At 40.3% G+C, this 25654-nt stretch overlaps 1 protein-coding gene across 4 annotated transcripts in view; it reads left to right on the top strand.

Annotated features, from left to right (window-relative positions):
- The window catches only part of FOCAD (focadhesin), a 407831-nt gene that overhangs the window by 239908 nt on the left and 142269 nt on the right, over positions 1–25654 (top strand). For all 4 annotated transcript variants that reach the window (XM_075825910.1, XM_075825919.1, XM_075825901.1 and 1 more), the window contains 7 exons: positions 15035–15139; positions 15248–15349; positions 18205–18335; positions 20253–20379; positions 21833–21967; positions 22143–22193; positions 24210–24293. In XM_075825910.1, the coding sequence (XP_075682025.1) occupies positions 15035–15139; positions 15248–15349; positions 18205–18335; positions 20253–20379; positions 21833–21967; positions 22143–22193; positions 24210–24293 (735 nt within the window). The remainder of the gene's footprint in view (positions 1–15034; positions 15140–15247; positions 15350–18204; positions 18336–20252; positions 20380–21832; positions 21968–22142; positions 22194–24209; positions 24294–25654) is intronic.

The raw sequence follows: 25654 nt of genomic DNA on the forward strand, positions 1-25654 counted from the left end.
CTGGGTCATCCTCGTTGAGATGCTGCAGCAGCTGGAGTTTGTAATGGTGCCATTTGTGAGTAGCTAATATCCGCCAAAGGGATGTTCGACTGATGCCACTCTCCAGTGACATGCGGCGAGTGCTACGCTGTGGGCTCTTGCTGAATGAAGCTAGGACAGCCACTGATGTTTCTTCATTAGTGACAGTTTTCATGCGTCCACATTTGGGCAAATCCAACACTGAACCAGTTTCACGAAACTTGGCAAGCAGTTTGCAAACTGTAGCATGGGAGATGGGTGGTCTCGTAGGGTGTCTTGCATTGAAATCTGCTGCAATGACCCGGGTACTGCGTTCACCAGACATCAACACAATTTCTATCCGCTCCTCATGTGTTAACCTCTGCGACATGTCAATGGCTGTAAACATAGAAGTTTGTAAATAACTCATGAAAGAATAAAGTAACGTTAAAACCAAGCACACCATTGTTTTTCTTGTGAAATTCTCGATAAGTTTGATGTGTCACATGACCCTCTTCCCATTGAAAAAACGAAAAAAGTTGGATACAAAATGGCCGACTTCAAAATGGCCGCCATGGTCAACACCCAGCTTGAAAAGTTTCCCCCCTCCCATATACTAATGTGCCACAAACAGGAAGTTAATATCACCAACCATTCCCATTTTATTTAGGTGTATCCATATAAATGGCCCACCCTGTAGTTGGCACCAAGTGATGTGAATGTAGGATGCAGAGATTACAGGGGCACACCGTATAAAATAAATAAAAAGCTAATCAATAAACTCGTTGTACCCCAAAATTGTACCAATTAAAACCTACACGTTGTCCTGCAAATAATGAGCCCTCACGCAGCATGGATAACTGCAGGTGGCAGTATCACCATAAGACATGTTCACATGTAGAAGATTTGCTGTGGAAAATATTCACACAAAGCCGCAGAGAAGTCGTGCAAATTTTGGTGCGATTTCTCTGCGGAAAATAGCGTCCCTAAAATAAAACACCAATATTTCCCTCCCTTGGCGCTCCTATGGCAACGTTCCCCTAGTCCTCTGCTAGTCTCTGGACTCGCAGGCTCCAGTGATAATGTGTCGTCACTGGAGGAAGGGTGTACAGACATCGGCGGGGGACCGGGGAAATGTTGCCACAAGAGCGCGTTAGGCAGCAATAGGATATGCTTGTGGATTTCTTCTTCGCTATTGATTTTAATGGTGAAAATCCGCAACGTCTCAGTGAACTTTGCGCAGCAGAAATGAACATGCTGGGATTTAAAAATCTGCACCACATGGCAATTTGTGTGTGGAAAAATTTCTACAGCATGTGGATGACATTTGTTCAAATCTCATCCACTTTGCTGCTACTGTAATATGAGAGGGATTTTCTATCCGCAAATCTAAACCGAAAAAAATGCAGGAAATCCGCTAAAGAGGCTCTGTCGCCGGATTAGAAGTGCCCTATCTCCTACATGATGTGATCGGCGCTAGAATGTAGATAACCGCAGTGGTTTTTATTTAGAAAAACGATCATTTTTTTAGCAAGTTATGAGCAATTTAATATTTATGCTAATTAGTTTCTTAATGACCAACTGGGCGTGTTTTTACTGGGCGTTGTACAGAGGAGTGTATGACACTGACCAATCGGCATCATACACGTCTCATTGTTCCAGCCCATTGTTACAGTGAGATTGTGCAGTGAAAGAAGCTGGGCTGGAACAATGAGAAGTGCAGGACACTGATTGGTCACTGATTGGTCAGCCTCATACACTTCTTTACAACACCCACTTGGTCAAAAGTAAAAACACGCCCAGTTGGTCTTTAAGAAAATAAATCTAAAATTGCTCATAACTTGCTCAAAAATGATCGTTTTTCAAAATTAAAACCACTGCTGTTATCTACATTCCAGCGCCGATCACATCACGTAGGAGATAGGGCACTTATAATCTGGTGACAGAGCCTCTTAAGTGTGAACGTAGCCTAAATATTAAATTTTTCTCAAACCTTCTGGCCGTGCTTCATGATAAAATGTTATGTTTTTGCTTGATGTTAGTTAACTTAGTAAGTTTTCTTGACAACAGACAATGGAAAAATAAATATTTAAATGAAAAATGAAAAAAATAAAACATTAGTATCAATATGGTTCTCCTGATCTTTTGTATCCAGAAAACATGAGCTTTTCTATTTGACTTACTCACAGACAGCCTGTACTCTAAAATGCAGGGTTGTCTTCGAATATATGATTATGTGCCAGTGTTCATACTAGTGTGAACTCTCTCAGGGACAGCATTACTCGACACGTAAATGAAGCAGTGGACGGTGGAAAATTACATGCAATTAAAAGACAGAATAGAATGCGAGAATAAAATACACTTTCACAATATTAATTAGATTGATGACCTAGCTACTGAATATTTAGGAATGAGATGGGGTGCAAAATGCCCCTAGTTGCTTAGCAACGTGCTCCACCATCTCCTGAGCGGTCCACTTATGTCTGAAACTAATGATTCGTCCTGCGCACTTATCCAGCTGTTGGATAATTCAGGGCTTGCGAGTGTCTGCAGTTTACCCTTTATCTACCATGCGGTCCTCCTGGTTGTCAGAATGTATGCGCTACATGGTAGACAATATTTCCTCTTGATATTTTTAGTTTTGTGTGTCCTATTGTTGCATAACATTGTCCGTTATAACATTATAAGCATACATTTCTTATTCAAGCCTGATTGTGTATTAATAAAAGCACATTTTTTTATAAAGGATATAAGAAATGACACACTCTGCCCTTTGCACATATAATATTTGCATTATCTATCACATAATGAAAACATTATGAACACAGCCTATTAAATAGGAAACTGATAGAGTGGCCCCGATTCCTTAACCCCTTCAGGACACAGCCTGTTTTGGCCTTCAGGACACAGCCGATTTTTTTCAAATCTGACATGTTACTTTATGTAGTAATAACTCCGGAATGTTTTTACCTAGCCAAGCGATTCTGAGATTTTCTCGTGACATATTGTACTTTATGTTAGTGAAAAAATTTGGTCGATAAATGTGGTATTTATTTCTGAAAAACACCAAACTTTAGAGAAAATGTGCAAAAATTAGCATTTTTATAAATTTAAACGTATCTGCTTGTAAAACAGATAGTAATACCACACAAAATAGTTACTATTTTACATATTCCATATGTCTACTTTATATTTGCATTGTTTTTTGAACATTATTTTATTTTTCTAGGACGTTACAAGGCTTAGAACTTTAGCAGCAATTTCTCATATTTTAAAGAAAATTTCAAAAGGCCATTTTTTTCAGGGACCAGTTCAGTTCTGAAGTGGCTTTGAGGGCCTTATATATTAGAAAATCCCCATAAATCACCCCATTTTGAAAACTGCACCCCTCAAGGTATTCAAATCAGCCTTCACAAAGTGTTTTAACCCTTTAGGCGTTTCACAGGAATTAAAGCAAGGTAGAGGTGAAATTTACAAATGTTATTTTTTTTTGGCGAAATTAATTTCTAATTCATTTTTTTTTGTAACACAGAAGGTTTTACCAGAGAAATGCAACTCAATATTTTATTGCCCAGATTCTAGAGTTTTTAGAAATATCCCACATGTGGCCCTAGTGTGATAATGGACTGAAGCACTGGCCTAAGAAGCACCTGGTGGATTTTGGGCCTCCTGTTTTTTTTTTAAGAATATATTTTAGGCACCTTGTCAGGTTTGAAGAGGTCTTGTGCTGCCAAAACAGTGGAAACACCCCAAAAGTTACCCCATTTTGTAAACTACACCTCTCAAGGAATTTATCTATGGGTATAGTTAGCACTTTGACCAAACAGGTTTTTCGCTAAATATATTGGAATTCGTCTGTAAAAATAAAAATCTTTTTTTTCTGAAAAAACATAATTTTTTAAAATATATACAAGGAATAACGAAGAAAATGCACCCCAAAATTTGTAAAGCAATGTCTCCAGATTACGGCAATACCCCACATGTGGTAATAAACTGCTGATTGGACCCACAGCAGGGCTGAGAAGGGAAGGAGCGCCTCTTGGATTTTTGAGCACGTATTTTGCTGGATTCGTTTTCTGTGCCATGTCGCCGTGCGAGTTACATAATGGTATATTGTAATAGTTCGGCCTTTTATGGACGTAGCGATACCAATTTTTTAATAACTTAAATTCTTCTACATATTTTATTAGTCCCCTTAGGGGACTTGAACCAGCTATCATTGGATCGCTGGTACAATATACTGCGATACTAATGTATTGTAGTATATTGTTATTTTTACAGGCTTCTGTAACCGCACAATCGCTGTTCCTGTCCGTTAGTCCCGGGTGTCAGCTGTAATACACAGCTGATACCAGCAGCGTATGGAGTGGGCTCAGCACGTGAGACCGCTCCATACATCAACCCCCGCACCATGACGTGCAATTAAGTCATAGTGCGCAAAGGGGTTAATGCACATGCACAGCGGATGGTTCAAAGTGACTATTGCAATTTTCCACTGATATGCCATTTTAGTGCATAATATGTTGTGCCCAGTTTGTGCCACTGAAGACAAATACCTTATAAAACGTTAAGCGGGTTCTCCCGGGTATGGCGATGCCATATATGTGGGCGCAAACTGCTGTTTGGGCACGCTGCAGGGGTAAGAAGGGAGGGAGCGCCATTTTGCTTGGTAATAGTTCGGGGTTTTACTGATGTTTCAGTTTATGATGTGGGGGCACATGTAAGCTGTGCGGAGAACATCAGGGTATATGTAATCTGTGCAGAGAACATCAGAGTATAATAAGGGGGTATAATAATGCGGTAAATAAATAATAAGTAATAGATATATGGCCGGTGTCGCACTGATAAATGGCGCCTGATCTTATCCGCTTTTGGACACTTTGCACCGCCATATTCTGGGAGCCAGAACTTCTTTATTTTTTCTCCACCGGAGCTGTGTGAGGGCTTATTTGTTGCGGGACAATCTGTAGTTTTCATTGGTACCATTTTGGGGTATAAGCAATTTTTTTTTATCACTTTTTATTCCATTTTTTTGCAAGCCGGGTGACCAAAAACAAGCAATTCTGACAATGTTTTCTAGTTTATTTTGTTGCGGCGTTCACCGTGCGCTATAAATGTCAATTTTACTTTATTTGCAGGTCAATACGATTACAGCGATACCATATGTATATAGCAATATGTAGACGAAAAGACAGCACGGCACTCCCCACTTGCAAAAAAGGTTTCTTTTTATACTTCTGTTGAGGCAGGCAACACGGGATTAGAAGACAATAGAGCCGACCGTTTCACGTCCTTCAGACGCTTTCTCAAGGCATACTGGGTTTCAGTGCACACACCCTTAAATACCCACACCTTGTCTTATCAAACCCTTCTTCTTCTCACAGCAATATATATATATATATATATATATATATATATATATATATACATCAAATATTTGTAGAAAAATATACATATTATAAACAGCTGGTCAGTAGGCTGAGTATAAAGTGTAAAACATACCTATTTAAAGGTTTCATTTTAGAAAAGCAGATAGGTCATTCCTATCGTTCAAACCCAGGGGTCCTAAAGCCTCTGTTTTTATTATCCCGTTTGCTTCACAACGTAATAATTTAACGTGTCGATCGCCACCCTCCCGTTGTATGCCCGCAAAAGACACATTTTGGATTGCCTCCATGTACTTCTCGTATATGGGTTATCAATTTTGGGGAAACCTTTCCTGTCCCAATGGAACGCATATGTTCTCGAACGCGTTTAAATAATGGGCGTATTGTTTTTCCTATGTAGAAAAATTGGCAAGGGCAAAACATGGCATATACCAAATAATTGGATTTGCACGTAATCAGATTACTGACCTAGTGTTTAACTGCACCAATTTGAACTGTTTTGCCTATGTTCATCTGTCCACAAAATGAACAGTCACCACATTTGTGGTTATCTATTGGGGCTATATCTTTGAGCCAATTACTTTTTTTATTTTGAGTTGCCGAAAAACGGCCTACAACTAGTTAATCTCTCAGGTTTTTGCATCGTCTGAAAGAGACCACAGCGGGATGACATGCTTTCTCCGCTAAATCCACATCTGCCTCTATAATGTGCCAATGTTTCCTAATGGAAGTATTTATGCGAACTACAATTGGGCTATACTGAAAAGAAAACACAAATCCTATGTTTCTATTTTTTTGTCTCTTTTTGAAGAGCAATGTATTGCGATCACACTGAAGTGCTCTAGAAAAGGATTCCGATTAGTAATGTATCATTGTACCCGCTGGCTCTCAATCTTTCCATTAATTCCATAGACTGTTCTAAAAACTTATTGTAATCACTATTAATTATTTTTAAACTGAGGAATTGTCCATAGGGTAATGATCTTTTGATATGAGGTGGATGATAACCTTTATGGTGTAAGAGGGCGTTAGTGGCTGTGTGTTTACGAAATCCACTCGTATGTAAACTTCATCTACTGTGAATTTAACATCAAGGAACTCTACAGTAGCGCCTCCAAAATTAGCTGTAAATTCCATGTTCACATCGTTGGCATTAATGTACTTCACGAATTTGTCAAACTGTGATTGAGCACCTGACCACACTATTATGACATAGTCGATAAATCTAGACCAGTGTCTTATGTGTTTAATATAAGGGTTACTAACATTGTATATGTATTTTTGTTCCCATCTGGCCAAAAATTAATTTGCATATATAGGAGCGACGGGGGTCCCTATTGCAGTACCAGTACGCTGTGCAAACCATTGGTCCCCAAAGAAAAAAGTATTGTGGGTGAGCATAAAATCAAGTGACTCACAAATAAAATTTAGTTTCCTCGCTTTTCCCTGTTCTCTCCAAAAAAAGATCTGATAGCTCCTAGGCCATCAGTGTGGCGAATTCTGGTGTATAGACTTGTCACATCAATAGTGGCAAGACTATCACCTTCATCCTACTGGAATATGTATATAGGGTTCTTTATGTTTTGCAGCGTTTGCGCAATAAAATCACTTTTTTATAAAATAATTTATTTTCTGTGTCACCATATTCTGAGAGCCATAACTTTTTTTATTTTTTATTCAAAGGCTGTGTAAGGGCTTTTTTTTTTGCGGGACGGGTTGTAGTTTTTATCGGTACTATTTTTGGGTACATGCGACTTTTTGATCACTTTTTATTCTCTATTTTGGGAGGTCTGAAAGTGTTATTTTAGTAAAAAATGCATTTTTTGTTTATATAACTTATAACTTTTATTTTGACACTTTTTTTAAAACCTTTTTAGTACCTTTTTTTTTTTACTTGTCCCACTAGGGTACATTTAGACTTGCAGCTTTGATCGCTGTTAGAGTACAGGGTGGGCCATTTATATGGATACACCTAAATAAAATGGGAATGGTTGGTGATATTAACTTCCTGTTTGTGGCACATTAGTATATGGGAGGGGGGAAACTTTTCAAGCTGGGTGTTGAACATGGCGGCCATTTTGAAGTCGGCCATTTTGTATCCAACTTTAGTTTTTTTAATGGGAAGAGGGTCGTGTGACACATCAAACTTATCGAGAATTTCACAAGAAAAACAATGGTGTGCTTGGTTTTAACGTTACTTTATTCTTTCATGAGTTATTTACAAGCTTCTCTTTGTTTACAGCCATTGACATGTCGCAGAGGTTAACATGTGAGGAGCGGATAGAAATTGTGTTGATGTCTGGTGAACGCAGTACCCGGGTCGTTGCAGCAGATTTCAATGCAAGACACCCTACGAGACCACCCATCTCCCATGCTGCAGTTTGCAAACTGCTTGCCAAGTTTAGTGAAACTGGTTCAGTGTTGGATTTGGCCAAATGCGGACGCATGAAAACTGTCACTAATGAAGAAACATCAGTGGCTGTCCTAGCTTCATTCAGCAAGAGCCCACCGCGTAGCACTCGCCGCATGTCACTGGAGAGTGGCATGAGTCGAAAATCCCTTCGGCGGATATTAGCTACTCACAAATGGCACCATTACAAACTCCAGCTGCAGCAGCATCTCAACGAGGATGACCCAGATCGGCGCACTGAATTTGCAGAATGGGCAAAACAAAAATTGGAACAGGACCCTCCGTTTACACAGAACATTTTGTTCCTTGATGAGGCAAACTTTTATGTGAATGGTGAAGTTAACAAACAAAACCACCGCTATTGGTCTGACACTAACCCACATTGGATAGACCCCTCCAAGACTGTTGGAACACAAAAATTGATGGTATGGTGTGGTATATGGGGTACAAAGATAGTGGGGCCATTCTTCATCAATGGAAACCTCAAGGCCACGGGATATCTGAAATTGCTACATGATGATGTATTTCCCTCTTTATGCACTGAAGCTGGCACGTTCCCTGAGTTTTTCCAGCAAGATGGTGCACCACCACATTATGGGTGTCAGGTCCGAGCATTCCTAGATGAACAGTTTCCTGGAAAGTGGATTGGTCGTCGTGGGCCAGTTGAATGGCCCCCTAGGTCTCCCGATCTGACCCCCTTAGGCTTTTATCTTTGGGGTCATCTGAAGGCAATTGTCTATGCTGTGAAGATACGAGATGTGCAGCAACTGAAACTACGGATACTGGAAGCCTGTCCTAGCATTTCTTCTGCGGTGTTGCTATCAGTGTGTGAAGAGTGGGAGAAGAGGGTTGCATTGACAATCCAACACAATGGGCAGCACTTTGAACACATTTTATAAGTGGTCTGAAACTTGTAAATAGCTCATGAAAGAATAAAGTAACGTTAAAACCAAGCACACCATTGTTTTTCTTGTGAAATTCTCGATAAGTTTGATGTGTCACATGACCCTCTTCCCATTGAAAAAACTAAAGTTGGATACGAAATGGCCGACTTCAAAATGGCCGCCATGGTCAACACCCAGCTTGAAAAGATTCCCCCCTCCCATATACTAATGTGCCACAAACAGGAAGTTAATATCACCAACCATTCCCATTTTTTTTAGGTTTATCCATATAAATGGCCCACCCTGTACATTACACTACCTACGTAGTGTAATGTGTTCTAACTGTCATTGTGTCTAACTGCTCCTCTGAGGCTTCCGTACATGGCAACCCTGCGGCTATTGTCTGGCCTCCGATTGCCACAACAAGCAGCGGCAGCCCCCACAATCACTTTGTGGGGGCTGACTATGTGCTTCAAACCCCTTAAATGCGGCGATCGCAATCAGTCGCCGCATTTATGGAGTTAATTGCCAAAATCAGCGGCGATGGTCCGCTGACCAGCAAGACTGGAGTGTCAGCTGTCGGGGACAACTGACCTCCCGGTTCCCGGACATTCTCCGTTAAGACAGTGTGCGCCGGGAACCGCTCCGCAACTGTACGTCCTAGTGCGGGAAGCAAGCCCTCTGCAGGACGTACAGTTGCGGCGCAGGGCGGGAAGAGGTTAAAGAGGCTCTGTCACTAGTTTAGTAATGCCCTAGCTCTTAGCTAATCTAATAGGTGGTGTCACACTGATAATGCTAGTGAAAATTGTGTCACAAAAAAGTTAACTTTTTTAAAAGTTATGATCTTTTTCTAAATATGCTAGGCAAGTGGGTGTCAACTAGGGTTGCCACGATACCAGAATTTGGACTTCGATACCGATACTTCGTGTAGTATTGTGATACTCGATACCAAAACGATACTTTGCCGACAATAATAAAAACAAAAAAGTTCTTCCATTTTCTGATGTGGGGGGGCACGTGGTGTGATGAATTTTGTGCCTCACATTAATAGTAATCCCATGTTCCCCACAGTCATAATGGACAACATTGGGTTAATGTGTAAGGTACATGATGGGTTAATTAGTATTAATATGAGGCACATGGAGGTCCAAAATTCATAATACCATATGCCTCACATTAATAAGTGAAAAAACTGTTTATTTTATTTTTTAACAGCGTAAACATCATAAATGACACTATAAATTTGTTCTTACGGTCGCGACGATACTGAATGTGTATATTTTATGTATTGAGCCTTTTATTTCAATGTTAATTGTAAAAAAAACTTTTTTTTTTTTTACTTTTATTATTTTTTAAACTTTAATGTACTGCCATATGTCTATATGCCAGTACATTTACCTGTGTACTGATAGCACAGAGGCAGTTGTTAGGACATACCTAAGTATGCCCTAACAACAGGAAATATGGTCAGACAGACCTGGGGTCCTTCAATAGACCATGGGCTGTCTGCCCATATATGGTATCCCTCGATTGTGTCACAGGGATTCCCTGTAACAGGGTCCAAAGGGCATCCCCCCTTCTCATTTTACCCTTGATTGCTGCAGTCAGCTTTGATCGCAGCATTCAACGGAATAGCGGCGCAGATAAGAGGTTCATCTGATCTCTGCCATTAGAGCGGGGCTGCGGCTGTGTAATACAGCCATTGCCCCGCCCCTGACAATAAGTGTGCTTCACGCGATCAGCATAAGGTAATGCGGCTGGCGCTGCACTAATGAGCGGCGGTGCGGGCACTGAAGACAAAGAACATGGGGGTGTTTTGCAGTGCAACTGCCATGTTCTGTTTTCAGTGAAGGCGTGCTTTAGTGCAGCGCTGGTGGCATCACCTCATGCTGAATGCACTCGCACACTTGTCAGGAGCAGCGGGAATGGCTGTATTACACAGCCGCAGCCCCACTCTAACTACATTCATGAATTACAATACTAAGCTCTGCGGCCGCACAGCTTCGTATCCAAATACATGAATTAACGGTATTGAACCGTTTGAGGGTGCACGGTATCGAATTAGTATCGATTTTTCGATTCATCGGTCAACCCTAGTGTCAACACCAACGATTCTCCTGAGGTGAAGCTACCTCAGAGCCTCTGACTCTGTCCTATCAGCATGAAGCTGCTTCACACAGTGTGAGAGACTGAGGCTGGCAGGACACTTCAAATATCCAAATCATGATTCTGGAGGCATATGCAAGATGAGATTCTTATATTTTGTCTAGTACCGGGATCACAGTTGTTTCTGTGAAACAACCAGATATATTACCAGTTGAAAACAGTCTGGAATGGAAGCTGTGTACTATATGATCACAGCTGTGTTGCTGGGCTGAGAAGAGGAGAACTGTAGGACGCAGATTGGACAGCGTTATATAGAAAACATTACACCACCCAGAGTGAAAAGAAAGACCTACCTCCCATTTGACAAGTAAAGCTAAATGAGCATATTTCGAAAAGTGCACGTGACTTTGCAAACGATAAACGTTTTTGAAAAAAAATTACACGGTAGTTATCAGCATTATAATGCCTGTTGGATTAGAGCATTAATAAACTAGTGACATATCCTCTTAAAGTATTGAGGTCATATTGGTTTAACAGAAAATTTGCTCCCTTTAGTTTATAGAGAGAAGAGGAGATTCTGCGCTTCTATCTCTGTCATATTTGTATAGAAGCTGCAGCAGCATGGAGGAAATTATATAACCGTAATGAGCAGTGTAACTGAGAATACAGCACTGGGGCGAGACAGTAAGGGTATGTTCACACGACCTTTATTCAGCCGTTTTTCGGGCCGTAAACGCCCTGAAAAACTGTTAAAAATGCGGGGTCTGAACGCCTACAAACATCTGCCCATTGATATCAATGTGAAAAACGGCTTTCTGATCCCCCAGGGCGTTTTTTACGCGGCCGTTTTAAAAAAAACGCCTCGTAAAAAGAAGTGTATGTCACTTCTTGAGATGTTTTTGCATTTTTCATTGACTCAATAGAAAAACAGCCATGAAAAATGCCGCAAAAAAACGCAAGTTGCTTAAAAAACGGCTGAAAATCAGAGGCTGTTTTCCCTTGAAAACCGTTCTGTATTTTCAGCCGTTTTTTTATTAAGCGTGTGAACATACTCTAGTACTTAACAGGAAGCTGCAGCACGTCTCTGTGTGAATCTCACTCTGCTCCTCCTCTCCATAGATTACTATAGGCAGCATGTCTGTGTCTCTCTACTCCCTTTTCAAATGTCAAACTCGTGTTTGTGTCTCCTCTCTCACTATGCTCCCCCTCCCCTCTCCATAGACTTGTATAGGCAGGCAGGGAAGAGACACCCCCACTTCCTGTAGTCCTCTTCTGCTCTGTAACCAGGGACAGACTTCGCTTGATAACAGGAGGTGGACAGCAGATTACGGGAAGAGAGAAAGCTAGTGGCAGCAACTTCACACAGAAATTGCATGGATAAAACAACTAAATTTTAACAGTAATTAAATTACAAAGTTGATATATATCAGGTATACTTTTATAATAGGATAAGTTGTTTGAAAAGTAAGTGTCCTTTTAACCCCTTCCCGACATCCGCCGTATGTATACGGTGCACGTTGGGTGGAGGAATATGGAGCAGGCTCCATACAATGAGCGGGTCGGCTGTGTGTTACAGCTGACACTTCAGGGTAATGAGCGGGATCCCGCTCAATTAACGTGTTAAATGCCACGGTCAATAGAGACCGCGGCATTTAAATGACTAAAAGCAGGGGGCGGCCTCCTGTAAAGTTCCAACCGCTCCCCCGTGTTGTGATCTCGGGGTGCTGTTAGTTGACATGGTAGCCTGATGAATGCCCCCAGGTCTGCCATCTTTGTGGGCTTCATAGGAGAGTATTGGTATCACGATATACTGCAGTACATAAGTAGTGCAGTATATCATGCAAGCGATCCAACGATCGCTTGTTCAAGTCCCCTAGGGGGACAATTTAAAAAAACAGTAAAATAAAGGTTGTGACTAAAAAAATAGTTAAAAAAAACAACAAAACTTTTTCCCTCAAGCGCAATGTAAAAAAAGAAAAAATTAACATAACTGGTATCGATGCGTCCGTAAAAGTCTGAACTATTAAAATATATTATTATTTAGTCCGCACGGTGAGCTCTGTAAAAAATAAAAACCGCTGTAATCGCTGTTTTTTGGTCACCTCATATCCCACAAAAAATGGAATAAGTGATCAAAAAGTGTCATGTACCCCAAAATTATACAAATAGAATAAACCCTCATACCGCTCAGTCGACAGAAAAATAAAAAAGTTATGGCTCTCAGAATATGGCGAAAAAATGTTAATTTTATTTTAACTATCATTTTTTTCCTTGTAATAGTGGTAAAACATTAAAAAAAAATATATAAATTTGGTATCACTGTAATCGTATTGACACTCACAATAAAGTTAACATGCCGTTTTTACCGCACGGTGAACACCGTAAAACCAAAACCCCCCAAAAGTTTGCAGAATCGCAGTTTTTTTTTTTCTTATTCCACCCCACATGATTTTTTTTCCCCGTTTCCCACTACATTTTATGGTAACCTAAATGTTGCCGTGAAAATCTACAACTCGTCCCGCAAAAAAACAGCACTCATATGGCAATATTGATAGAAAAATTAAAAAAGCTATGGCTTTTGGAAGGTGGGGAGGAAAAAAACAAAAGTGAATATCCAAAAAATGGCTTTGGTGGGAAGGTGTTATAAGTTTTTGAGTTGTCCTCTTCTATATACAGTAGTTGAGAAAAATTCTATTTAGCTACTCTACCTTTCCTAGAAAAGTTTATAGAGTACCGATAAGGCCACCATTACAATGTATAAATGATTCTGTCACCCAGGCTTACTAGAAGCTGGCAAATCTGGCTGGTTTTGAATGCGTAACTAGGCCGTTATGCCATTCAGGTTTAAATATTGGTTGTTACCCAGCTGTTCCATAAATTTTTTTCAAGAAACAGATTCCGTTTAAGTTGTCCTCTATTAAGCTGTTACTAGATTTTGAGGCACTACACCACCATGTCGTTATACTGCTGGGGTTTAGCGTTCTAAAAATTCCCCTCTATGGTCCGTTTTAGTATTTTGTTTAAAAAGAAGTTAGAACTCAGCGTGCTCTGTATGTAAATTACCAGAGAAGAGTCTTGGATAAGTCCAATAACGTTCTGCACGTGTGCAGTGCTCAGATGAAGCAGAGGCCTGCACTCATCTCTGTGCACGCTGTATTTTAATTTTAGACAAAATGCTAAAATGGACAGTTTTGTGAGGGGCATGTTTAAGATGCCATTCCCAAGCTGGACAGATGTGGCACTGTTTTTTGAAGAAAGCTGCCATGTTTTTCTAATCCTGGTAACCCCCTTTAAGATAGACTGTTATTGTGTGAGGCCCCATGCACACGACAGCAAAAAACCTCAGTTTTTGCGGACCGCAACTGCGGTCCGCAAAAACGGAGCCATTCACTTTCATTGAACACTGACACCTTTCCGTAGCACTACGGAAGGGTGTCAGTGCCGTGGAAATGTTCCGGGAATTATGGAACATGTCCGTTCTTTCGCATTTTGCGGGCCGTGCTCCCATACTTTGTATGGGAGCACGGCCCGAAAATGCGGCTGTCAGTCAGCGGCCGGCCGTGCCCGCAATCTCGGGCCGTGATTGCGGGCACGGTCGTGTGCATGGGGCCTGATCATGGGGCATGGGGGGTCCGACCCACACACAGATAAGCTGGACAAGGGCTGTGGCACTCATTTTTTTTCTCATGCACAATGGCTTGTCCATATGTGTGTCTGTGTCTGGTACTTCAGCTCAGCCACATTCACTTGAACTCCCAGGGCCCCCTCCAATCACACATTAATTTCCTATCCTAAGGATAATAAAAGATAATTTCTAGGCTATGCCATAGTATTATGATCGATGGGGGTTGGACCTCTTCAAGTGAATAGGGCTGTTTTGTAGTTCCTCGCACAGCAGGTTGCCAGGAGTATAATGAGCAGCCTGGGAAGGAGCAGCAGCTTTAGGCACTGTTCACACAGAGTTTTTTTAATGCTGATTTTGATGTGGAAACCGCATCGGAATCCGCGCCAAAGAAACAGCTGAAATCGCTCCCCCCCTCATTAAAATGGATTTTAATTAATAAATCTGCCTCTATAATTCACATTTTTTGTTTTTAATAACCGTGTATACTGTTTCAGCTTATTACATGTAATTGTATTTCTTTAACTATTCCTAGCTTTATGAATTAAGAAAAAACTTTTATATAAACTTCAAACACCACTGCACCCACAACCAAAGTAAGGATTGAAATAACCTGTTGTTTTTCTAGGTCCCCTACTTGGTTTCAGTTTTGATGTTCAGACTTGGTCTTACGCAGGATCCCGAATTGTCCAGTGAAATTCTGTATACTTTGCCTGCCTTGGGTACACATAAGGTAACTTTTTTCCTTCCTATTTTGCGCCTTACTCCTGAAGAAGGCACTATTGTAAGTAATATTTAAGATCTGGCTGTTCCTGATGTGCTCTCCATCTCAAAATAATAGGTGTGTGTGCCACAGATCTTGCGGGCCTTGCAGATGATAGGCAGCGCATCACAACTTCAACCCATCACTCTGCGCTTGATGACGTGCTTGTGGGAGAAACAGGTAAAGCTATATGCTGTTATTCAGCAACAATGCAGAAATGTTCTACATGCTCTGAACTCTCTTGACTTTATATTACTTTTTTTTTCTTTTTCTAAAAAAATAATAAATTTGAAGGCAGGATGAACAGAAAACATCAGTTCTGCCATTGTTTTTATCTTATTTTTTTACGGTGTTCACCGTGCGGGTCAAACATTTTAATCGATTTATAGTTGGGGTCGTTACGGACGCGACGATATCAAATATGTGTAACACTTTTTTTGTCATAATAAATCATTTTGTAAGGGTAAAAAGTGGGTTTTTAATATTTTTTTTTTTTTTACTTGAGATTTTTTTTATAAACTTTATTAAACTTTTCTTTTTTACCCACTAGGGGACTTTATAATGCGTTCATTTGATCGCTTTTATAATACACTACAATACTTCTGTATTGCAGTATATTATTACATGTCAGTGTAAAACTAGCAGGCATTTGTTAGGCCATGCTTCTGGCATGGCCTAACTTGCATTCACTAGGGGCAGGCCTTTGTTAGGCCCCCGGCTGCCATAAAAACCATTGGCAACCCGTGATCGCATCGCAGGGTGAGAGAGGGATCCCCCTCCCTCTAAAACCACTCGGATGCGGCGGTTGATATTGTCCACCGCATCTGAGGGGTTAAACGTCGTTACGGACGCGACAATACCAAATATGTGTAACTTTTTCCTTTTTTTCATAATAAAGTATTTTGTAAGTGGAAAAAGTGGGTTTTTCATTATTTTTTTACTTGGGACTTGAATTTATTTATTTCAAACTTTGTTAAACTTTTTTGTTAGTCTCACTAGGGGACTTTACTATGCGATCTTTTGATGGCCTTTATAATAAACTGCAATACTTCTGTATTGCAGTGTATTATGCCTGTCAGTGTAAAATTGACAGGCATCTGATAGGCCATGCCTCTGGCATGGCCTAACAGGCAATTACTAAAACCAGACCTGGGGGCCTTTGTTAGGCCCCCGGCTGACATAGAAACCATCATCACCCCGTGATTGCATTGTGGGGTGCGAGTGGGGCGAGAGAGCTTCCTCCCTCTAAAACCACTCCGATGCAGTGGTCACTATTGACCGCCACATGTGAGGGGTTAAATATAGTAGTCTCCGATCGTTGCCCCGAATCCCGAGGCTGTTAGCAATAGCCCTGGCTTTAGGAGCACCCTGCCCGATGCGGGAAAACTTCTTCTGAAGTGCTGCCGTGAAAAAGCGGCTCTTCAGAAGAACTACCCTGAACGGCCTCCTTAAAAACTGTATACGGCAGTCGTTAAGGGGTTAAATCCATCTGTCCCTTCGTTTTGCTAACCTACTAAATGTATGTAGGAGGCGGATGGAAAGGAGTGTGACTTCAGGATCCAACTTGTTCAAACATGGTTTGTTTGATATATCGGTTACTATAGAAGCGCACTTGGTCTACATAGTAGCTATAGAATTTTTTTTTAATTAAGACCTATTGCAAAGTTGCTTCATTTTTCATTTTACATACTTTAGGACAATTACAAAAAAAAATACTTAAAAAGCTGTACATAGCCTTTAAAAATCTGTCAGCAGTTTTGACATTTGACAGCACAATATATGAAGGTGGGGGGGCATTATAACGTTAATTTTTTAGAAAACTACATTTCATTCACCCGGCACGGCGGTCACAAGTGCCACTCTCTCTCTTCTCTGTGTGACTGCTATAGCAGCCATTAAGGAGACCGATAGAGCAGTCACTAACCGCAGGGCTGGCAGCGTGCAGTAAGGACAACCACGACGTTGGGGAAATTTAACACCGACTTCTAAGTCCTGCAACTTGCATGACGGAGACAAAATGTATAGTTACAATGCCCTCCCCCTCCCCTATATTGCGTTGTCAGCAACTGCGAGGCTTTAAATTTCCTTACAGATTCCTTTTTAACTCTGTGTCTATACAGATGATATGGAGCTATGTATCAGAATAATGGAGCTCCATCTACTATAAAGATATATAAATGAATCGGTAGAGAATGTTGGACCTCACATGATGTTAAAAGGCAGACATTCATTTTGAGATCCCAACAAGATCTTTGTTTTTTATGCTTTCTTCAGTAATGTTACAAACATATCTACCCTCTGCCAGTCACTGCACTGTTTGCCCTTACCCTTCAGAATTAAATTCAAACTTATTACTCTCACCCACAAAGCTCTCCACAGTGCTGCACCTCCTTACATCTCCTCCCTCATCTCTGCCTACCACCCTACTCGCGCTTTACCTCCTGCCAACAACTTTAGATTAACATCCACCATAATCCACACCTCCCACTCCCATCTCCAAGATTTTTCTCGTGCTGCACCCGTCCTCTTGAATGCACTACCCCAGACAACCAGATCAATTCCCAACATCCACAGTTATAAACGTGCCCTAAAAAAATATTTTTAGACAGGCCTATAACATTTCTGAATCTGACTCCTTTCCCTGGTTCCCCTTTTACATTAGTCATGAGAACTTGACCTCCTCATTCAGCAGTATCCCCCACACTCCTTACATCCTAATAAACTTCATATATGTCATAAACAGATACTGCCTGGTGACTGACTCAAACAGCTTTATATGTACTCCCCCAAGTGTATAAAAGAAGACCAGACCATTGTGCTTAACAAGCACTTTTTACATTTTGGTTCCTCATTTTCCCATAGATTGTAAGCTCCCGCGAGCAGTGTCCTCACTTCTCTTGTTTGAATTGTAAAGTGGTTTTGTCACTATATAATGTCTGTAGATGTTCCTTCTAAATTGTAAAATGCTGTGGAATATGTTGGCGCTATATAAATATAGATTATTATTATTATTATTTTACGATTCTGAATTGCAGGATCGAGTTTATCCAGAACTCCAGAAACTCATTGCCAAGGCTGATTCCCAGTCTGCATCTATTGGGAAGGAGACCCAGTGGGAAAAAACTGTTGCTAAAGCTGCTACTATCAGAGACATCTGCAAGCAAAGGTAACTTTCTCCATGTCCACCCAAAAAATAAAAGACCTGTATTATCATTCTTCAATTTAACAAATAAGCTAGCTTTTTCTCACTAAATGGCTGAGCTGCATATTCTTCTTATAAACATTAAAGGGGTTGTCCAGTTTCTGCAAATGAACCCCTTAACGACCCCCCACCTTCTTTTGACGGCAGGCAGTTCAGGTGCTTTGTCTACAGCGACGTCTTTTGGTGTTGCTGTAGAAGAGGCTGATAAGCGCTTCTCTGAGCAGAAGCTGTAACTAACAGAGCCTGATCTTAGAGAAACCTGCTGAATACAGCTGGGGTCGGAAAACATTTGGATCCCAGCTGTTTAACACTTTGCTGGCCACGGTCCGTGACCGCGGCAAGATCAAAGGGAACTCCCCTCTTTAATCGTGTCACTGGAAACCCGGTGACGTGATCATACACCAGGGAATCCTTCTGCAGTCAGCCCTGGAGACCTACAAAGGATCCCAGGGCGGTCTGTTCAGTTTGCCTGCTGTTCGGGCACACTATGTGCTGCCCTAACAGCAGTCTCTGTCGTAGTGACACAGTGTACTGTATTATCATACAGGAGTATGCTAATACATTATAAGTAAAAAATAAAGTTATAAATAAAGTTATCCCTTAGTGGGATTAAAAAAAGTTACAAAAATAAAATTAAAAAAAAAAGTCATTTTGCATAAAATATATTTTATTGCCCCTACACTAAATAAAAACAAAAAACCTACAAGTATTAGGTAACTAAACGACCGTAATAACCTGAATAATTAATCTAAATCTAAAATTATTTAGCGTAAAACGTGAACGGGATAAAAAATAAACAAGAACAACGATGCCGAGAACCGCTTTTTCCTACATTCACGTCGTAAAAATATTTTTTTTCTACCCCCAAACTCAAAAAAATAATACAATTTCTCCCGCATAAAACAAGGCCTCATACGGCCACGTCAATGAAAAACTTAAAAAATTATGGCTGCTGGAAGGCAGAGAGGCAAAAACTGAAAAATGTAGCGTCATTGAGGCCTTTTCAGACCCGGTCATTAAGGGGTTAATGTTTTTTTTTTTTTGTTTAAATAAAAGCTATAGAATTTTCCAATATACTTTTTGTATTCCTAAACGTTTTCAAGATCTCTATGATCTAATGTAATTCAGTAGGACCCTTCATTGTTTACTTCCAGTGGATAAAATTCTGTCCATGGTCATGTGATGGACACACAGGTGCACGGCTCGCTACAGTTACAGTATGTGTATCAGATCTATGTCTTCTAACGATCCGTGCACCTGTGTGTCCATCACATGACCACGGACAGGATTTTATCCACAAGAAGTAAACAATGAATGTTCCTACTGAAGAACAACAAGCAAAAATCTTAAAAACTGTGACGAAATAATACAGAAAGGATATTGGGGAAATTGTCTAACTTTTAATTATACAAAGAATAAGATTATTATGCTGAAACCGGACAACCAATTTAAGTCAGTTAAAGCATGCAATTTGAAGCTATTGTTGCCTATACGAAGAAACAACCAGTCTATGTTCAGAAGTGTAACAGCTGGTTTGAATTTGTTCCCTAATTCTGTAATATATGGTTGTTCTCAGAACTGCTCCTTTATGAGTGGGAGCAGTCAGATAATAGTATAGGTAAACTGCTGTAAATAGGGGTACCCACACGTTCCCTGCAGTTTATCAGCAGAGGCAAGCCGCTTTACGACAGATTGTGCCTGCTGTTTTATAGGTAGAATATAGGTTGATTCCATTAATAGCAGTTAGTTTGGGAAAAGGTTCTTATGCAATTTCCCAGCAGATGTCGATTGATCAGATGTGAACTTTCCAATATTGTGCGTGCGCGTCTTTTACATGTTAATTGGTTACTGTTTTTTGTATTTTATTCTCTAATCTCTCAGACCATATCAGCATGGGGCAGACATGCTGGCTGCTATTACTCAAGTGTTGAATGAATATATAAAACCTGACCAGGCTACTCCTGCAGCTTTGGTATTACAAGGTCTTCATGCTCTATGTCAAGCTGAGGTGAGCTGATATCACTAGAAGTGCGGACTGCAAAAAAAAATCATGTTTACCTTTCTTCTTATGTATATTTTCTATATGATGAAATAAAAATGTGTGAATTGTAAGAGAAGACAGGTAAGGGTGTTTTTTTTAGCTATTCTTTATCTTTGTATCTATTTTGTTATGTTTCTTCTTACTACACTATAGATTTATTAAAGGTTTTAGTTTATCGTATGCTCTTCTCCCCTTTCTTGATATCTTCCCTCATCTTCACATATTTATTGTGATGTACACTTTGTTTCAACTTTTATTAGGGGTATTTGCCAGAATAGTTATTACATACTGCAAAGAAGAATGTGGCTCTCATACATTGATGTACTCTTATAATACCTACATTTTAATATACTGCCCTAACAAAGAATCTATCATTTTTTTACAGTACTAGATTTCATAGTTTCATAGTTTTCACATTCATTGTGTTCTACATATATAGGTTTGCTTATACTGTTTGTTTTTCATCTTCACAGAATCTAGCATTGAGCTTTACCTGAGTTATCTGCCTGTGATAATTGTTAAGTAGATTGTCTGCTTTCCTCCTTGGGAAAATACAAATCTTAGATAACATAAAAAAATGACCTAAATCTAATATCAGGAGGTTTCAGCTGTGGTTGTCTGATGAGCCGCTGTCGTCACTTCCCCGCTGTATCACTGCACAGAAAGGGAATCGTTACCCAGGAAATTAACTTTTCTGGTGTGAAAAGGTGGCAAGCGGCGCAATAGTTGCAATTTGCGGTAAACTTTTTTACGACTGGCCCATTTCCACCGCTCTCGACACAAAAAAAAAAAAAAAAAGGTGGCTGTAGCTTAGTGGGAAGGGTGGGGATACCGGTGGCCCGACGCATTTACTATAATTTATGCCAGAATCTTATCATTTACAGCACAAATCTACGCCAGCTCCTGGCTGGCATAGCTTTCACTTTGTGGCGCATGGACTGATGAAGATGCGAAAAATGTATCAAGTGCTGTGCACCTCTTAATAAATGTATTGCATCTTATGCCATCTTGTTTCTTATCAGTACTGGCGTATGAAACGACAGTCTTAATAAATTTCCCCCATAGTGTCCAATGCATGGATTTCAGTGGTCCTCCAAAGTGTGGGTCGGTCTTTGCAGCACACTCTGTTGTTGCAATTAGAGGAGGACCCTGATCAGGAGAGCCCCCATCTAGTACCCCTACATACTCTAATAGGGCATATAGAACACATTTGACCAAAGTGGACAATCACTTCATTGTTTCAGCTTGTCTATGTAAGTTTTTTTTAAATATACAGAACATTAATATTTTTAAACCAGGGGATGGTTGGGGTACAATATCTAGTTATATACAGTAGTTGCAAATAAGGTCGGTCAATGAAAATGTATCCATAAATCCTTAATCCCAATGTAGTAATGTTTATTTGTATTGCTATCTTTAGATTGTGGACATTCGGTCTACCTGGAATGCTCTGTCTCCTAAACTTGGCTTGAACAAGCATCCCATTGTGCTCAAGGTGTTACATGAATTCTTTTCCTTGGTTCCTTCTTTAAGTGTAAAAACAGAAGACTATGAGGTATGCAAAGATTATATAGTACTAGCTTCTGTGTGGCTAGAAATTGTCCATTTTTCACTCCGGTAATTTGGAGCTTGCAATTGACAGTTGAATTTGCACTTCCTCTGAGGCCTGTTTGTAACGCTCTTACCAACATGTGCAGTAAATGGTATTTAATAGTCTTTTTCCTTTCTAGAAATTCAAAGCCGAGATTCTCAGCATCCTTTGGAGTCATACTCAGACCAAGGTAAGACAGTTATTTTAGAAATTTTGCTTCAGTTGCTTACAATTGTTTTAGAGAAAACAGTGCATACTTGGAGACCGCATATAACCATAATGTGAGATGTGGTTTGACAGATAACATCCAAAATTAGGATACATTCAGATTCCACCTTGGAATAAACTACTAATTCTGATCAATGTGAACACCACAATTCACTCAGCATTCTCAAAATCATAAGAGGGAAAAAAAATATAAAAAAGAAGGAAAGAGAAACATACCAGGCAGGCGCAACCCCATGATAATTACGTCAAAAGTTCTGTATTATAAGGTATCTTTGGACACCATACCTTTTTAAAGCAGCTTTAGCAGTTATTTAGTTTACTATTTAACTTCCCATCAATCACTATCCACGATAACTTGATTGTAACCAAGTCTGTAAGATTTTCTACTGTTCGGCTACTATGTTGGTTAATAAAACAATGCACTGTGGAGGAAATATATCTGGAGGAGATCTATAAAAACTGGTTCAAAGGAAAAGTGTAGTAGTTGCTCATGGCAACAAATCCGATTCCACCTCTCCTATTTTGGAGGCTTTTTGAAAAATGAAAGCAGCAACCAGAATGGCAACTACTCCACTTTTTCTTTGCCCCAGTTTTGAGATATATCCCCTATTGTGTACAATTACTGTAGATATACAATAGATATTTAAAAATCTGCACTTTACTACACGTGCTATATTGAGAAAGCAGATTGAGCCAAGAATTTGGCTGTTGCAGTGGTCAATCAAAAAGCCAGAGAGGCGGTTACTCCTTTGGGACTCGCCAGACCGATGCTGATACCCAGGAGAAAGTAGTGTTCAATTTGTAATTCTTTTGTGTAACTCGGTTAAAAAAAATGTCATGAGGAGTTGTGCCTACCCCAAAGCTTGGCTCTGCTACATCTATAAGCGTCTTTTTTTTTTATCTTTTAGGCCACGTTCAGACGTGGGAGATTTGTTACAGATTTTCGGTATAGATTCCACACTGAAAATTTGCGTCAACTGAGGGTATGTGCACACACACTAATTACGTCCGTAATTGACGGACGTATTTCGGCCGGAAGTCCCGGACCGAACTCAGTGCAGGGAGCCGGGCTCCTAGCATCATACTTATGTACGATGCTAGGAGTGCCTGCCTCTCCGTGGAACTACTGTCCCGTACTGAAAACATGATTACAGTACGGGACAGTTGTCCTGCAGCGAGGCAGGGACTCCTAGCATCGTACATAAGTATGATGCTAGGAGCCCGGCTCCCTGCACTGTGTTCGGTCCGGGACTTGCGGACGAAATACGTCCGTCAATTGCGGACGTAATTAGTGTGTCTGCACATACCCTTACAGTACAATACTTGTGGGTGGGGTTTTGAAAACCCCACCTACAAGTAGTGAATAAAATCTGTGTGTAAATCAGAGCATGCAGTGAGTTTTTCTGCCACGTCTAAACCTGCCTTAGGCCCTGTACACACTGAGGTTTTTTTGACACGATTTTTGACGTTGCGGAGGCGTTTTTTTCTGGCGAGCGGTAAAACCGGCTTGCGGGAAAAAGAAGCGACATGCCCTAGCTTCGGGCGTTTACGTCTCTGACCTACCATTAACATCAATGGGAGGTAGAGAAAGTGTTTTTCAGAATTTTCAGTCTGCAAAAAACTCTGTGCGAACCCTTATTGTGTTTACTGCAGTATTTATGTTTATAACATGATAACACTATGTAATTGATCCTATTCCTGTTACTGACAACTGTTTGTATATAAGTTGACTTTCAACGTTTTGATCAAGGAGTGGAAAGCAGGCAGCCACTCCTTGTTGTAAGCGGATATATCAAATCTTCTATTAAATGCCAACAATCTAATATATGGTTGCAACATTGAGGCAAAGTTCCATTGACTATTTTAGAGATGCATACATTTTATTTATTACAGTTATATTTGATAAAATGTTTGTGATTGACAGCTGTCATTTGAATAGATATTTTATGCTAAATGTGTAATTCTTCCTTTTTAACAGGATCCTAGAGTGTGTATGTCTGCATACAAGTCACTCTGTGAATTCAGCTCTGAGGACCACACTATACTTCATCTTCCTGAGCAGGTTAGTAATTGATTAATTAAAGGTTCCTATGCTATTGGTATGTAGCCCTGGAAATTAACTTTTTTGCTCTCTCAAATGGGCTGCATTTACCTTTATGAAATCATAATTTACATTGCACAGTTTACTAATGTGTAATATTCTACTTGAATACTTTTATGGAAAGCCCCTATAATCTATTAATCACCTATAGGATAAATGTTAAGACACTCCTACGTGGTTCCTGCCAATTCAGAATATAATCAGTTTAACATTTCTGAAAAATGCCTTTTAATTTATAAACTTAAGGTTTTTTTGTTTTTTTTTAAATCTTTACCTATGAAGGCCTCCGCTTACATTCCAAACTCTTAGGCCTCATGCACACTTCCAACACCGTTTTCACGGATCCGTGTGTGATTGGAACCGTGTGCTTCCCGTGTGCACTCCGTGTACACTTCCGTGTTTCAGTTTCCGAGAGGAAACTGAAACCCGTTCACACTATGTACACGATATTGTGAGCGCCGCACATGCTATTCCCTGTCCAGCGGTACTCACTGTCCAGGGTTCTGAAAGAGTTACTGCCGATCAGTGCAGCCCTTTAACTGTTTCAGCACCCTGGACAGAGACTACCGCTGGACAGGGAATAGCATGTGCGGCGCTCACAATATAGATTAATGGTTCATTAAAAAAAAAAACGCAACAAAAAAAAAGTTACTACTTACCCAGAACCCCCTGCTTGCGTGCTTCTTCCTCAAGTCCAGGCTCCTGAGATGACGTTTCAGACCATGTGACCGCTGCATCATACACTGCAGATGATTGGCCAGCCTCAAATCACTTCTAACTTTAGTCATACATCTCTTTCAACTTATGTAAAAGGAACAAACCCTCGTATTTTCATAGGTTTTTGTGTCTCCAGCTTCACTACCCTAACCGCAGCCCTGGCAGACCTGGATGCTTTTCTGCTCCACTGTTATCTTTCTACTGAAGATACATTGTGGGCCGTAACAATATGTTAGGCCCTTTGAAAACTGTCCAGTGTCACCCTCTTATGCCAGCTTTACTCATTGTAGACTTTCACTACAATAGGACTACATAAATCTCTCACAGTGGTGCCATCTTACAGCTACAGTATTTTTCAGTAGGGAACAGATGTATAGGTAAAGTAGTAGTGCCAGCACAGTAAAAATGTAATACAGAATTGCCTGTACTATTGTGCCAGTCTCCTAGCCGTATCTATAAAATAGTTACTATCGCATAGCATCACCAAGTGAGTAGTTACTGCTGAAATAGTGCCCATAAGTACGTGCCAGCCTTTGCACATATGCCATTCGTAATACACCTATACTACAACAAACTTTATTCCTTAGAGCAGCCATTTGAATGTA

This window comes from Rhinoderma darwinii, chromosome 1, assembly GCF_050947455.1.
Source record: "Rhinoderma darwinii isolate aRhiDar2 chromosome 1, aRhiDar2.hap1, whole genome shotgun sequence".
Taxonomy (NCBI): Eukaryota; Metazoa; Chordata; class Amphibia; order Anura; family Rhinodermatidae; genus Rhinoderma; species Rhinoderma darwinii.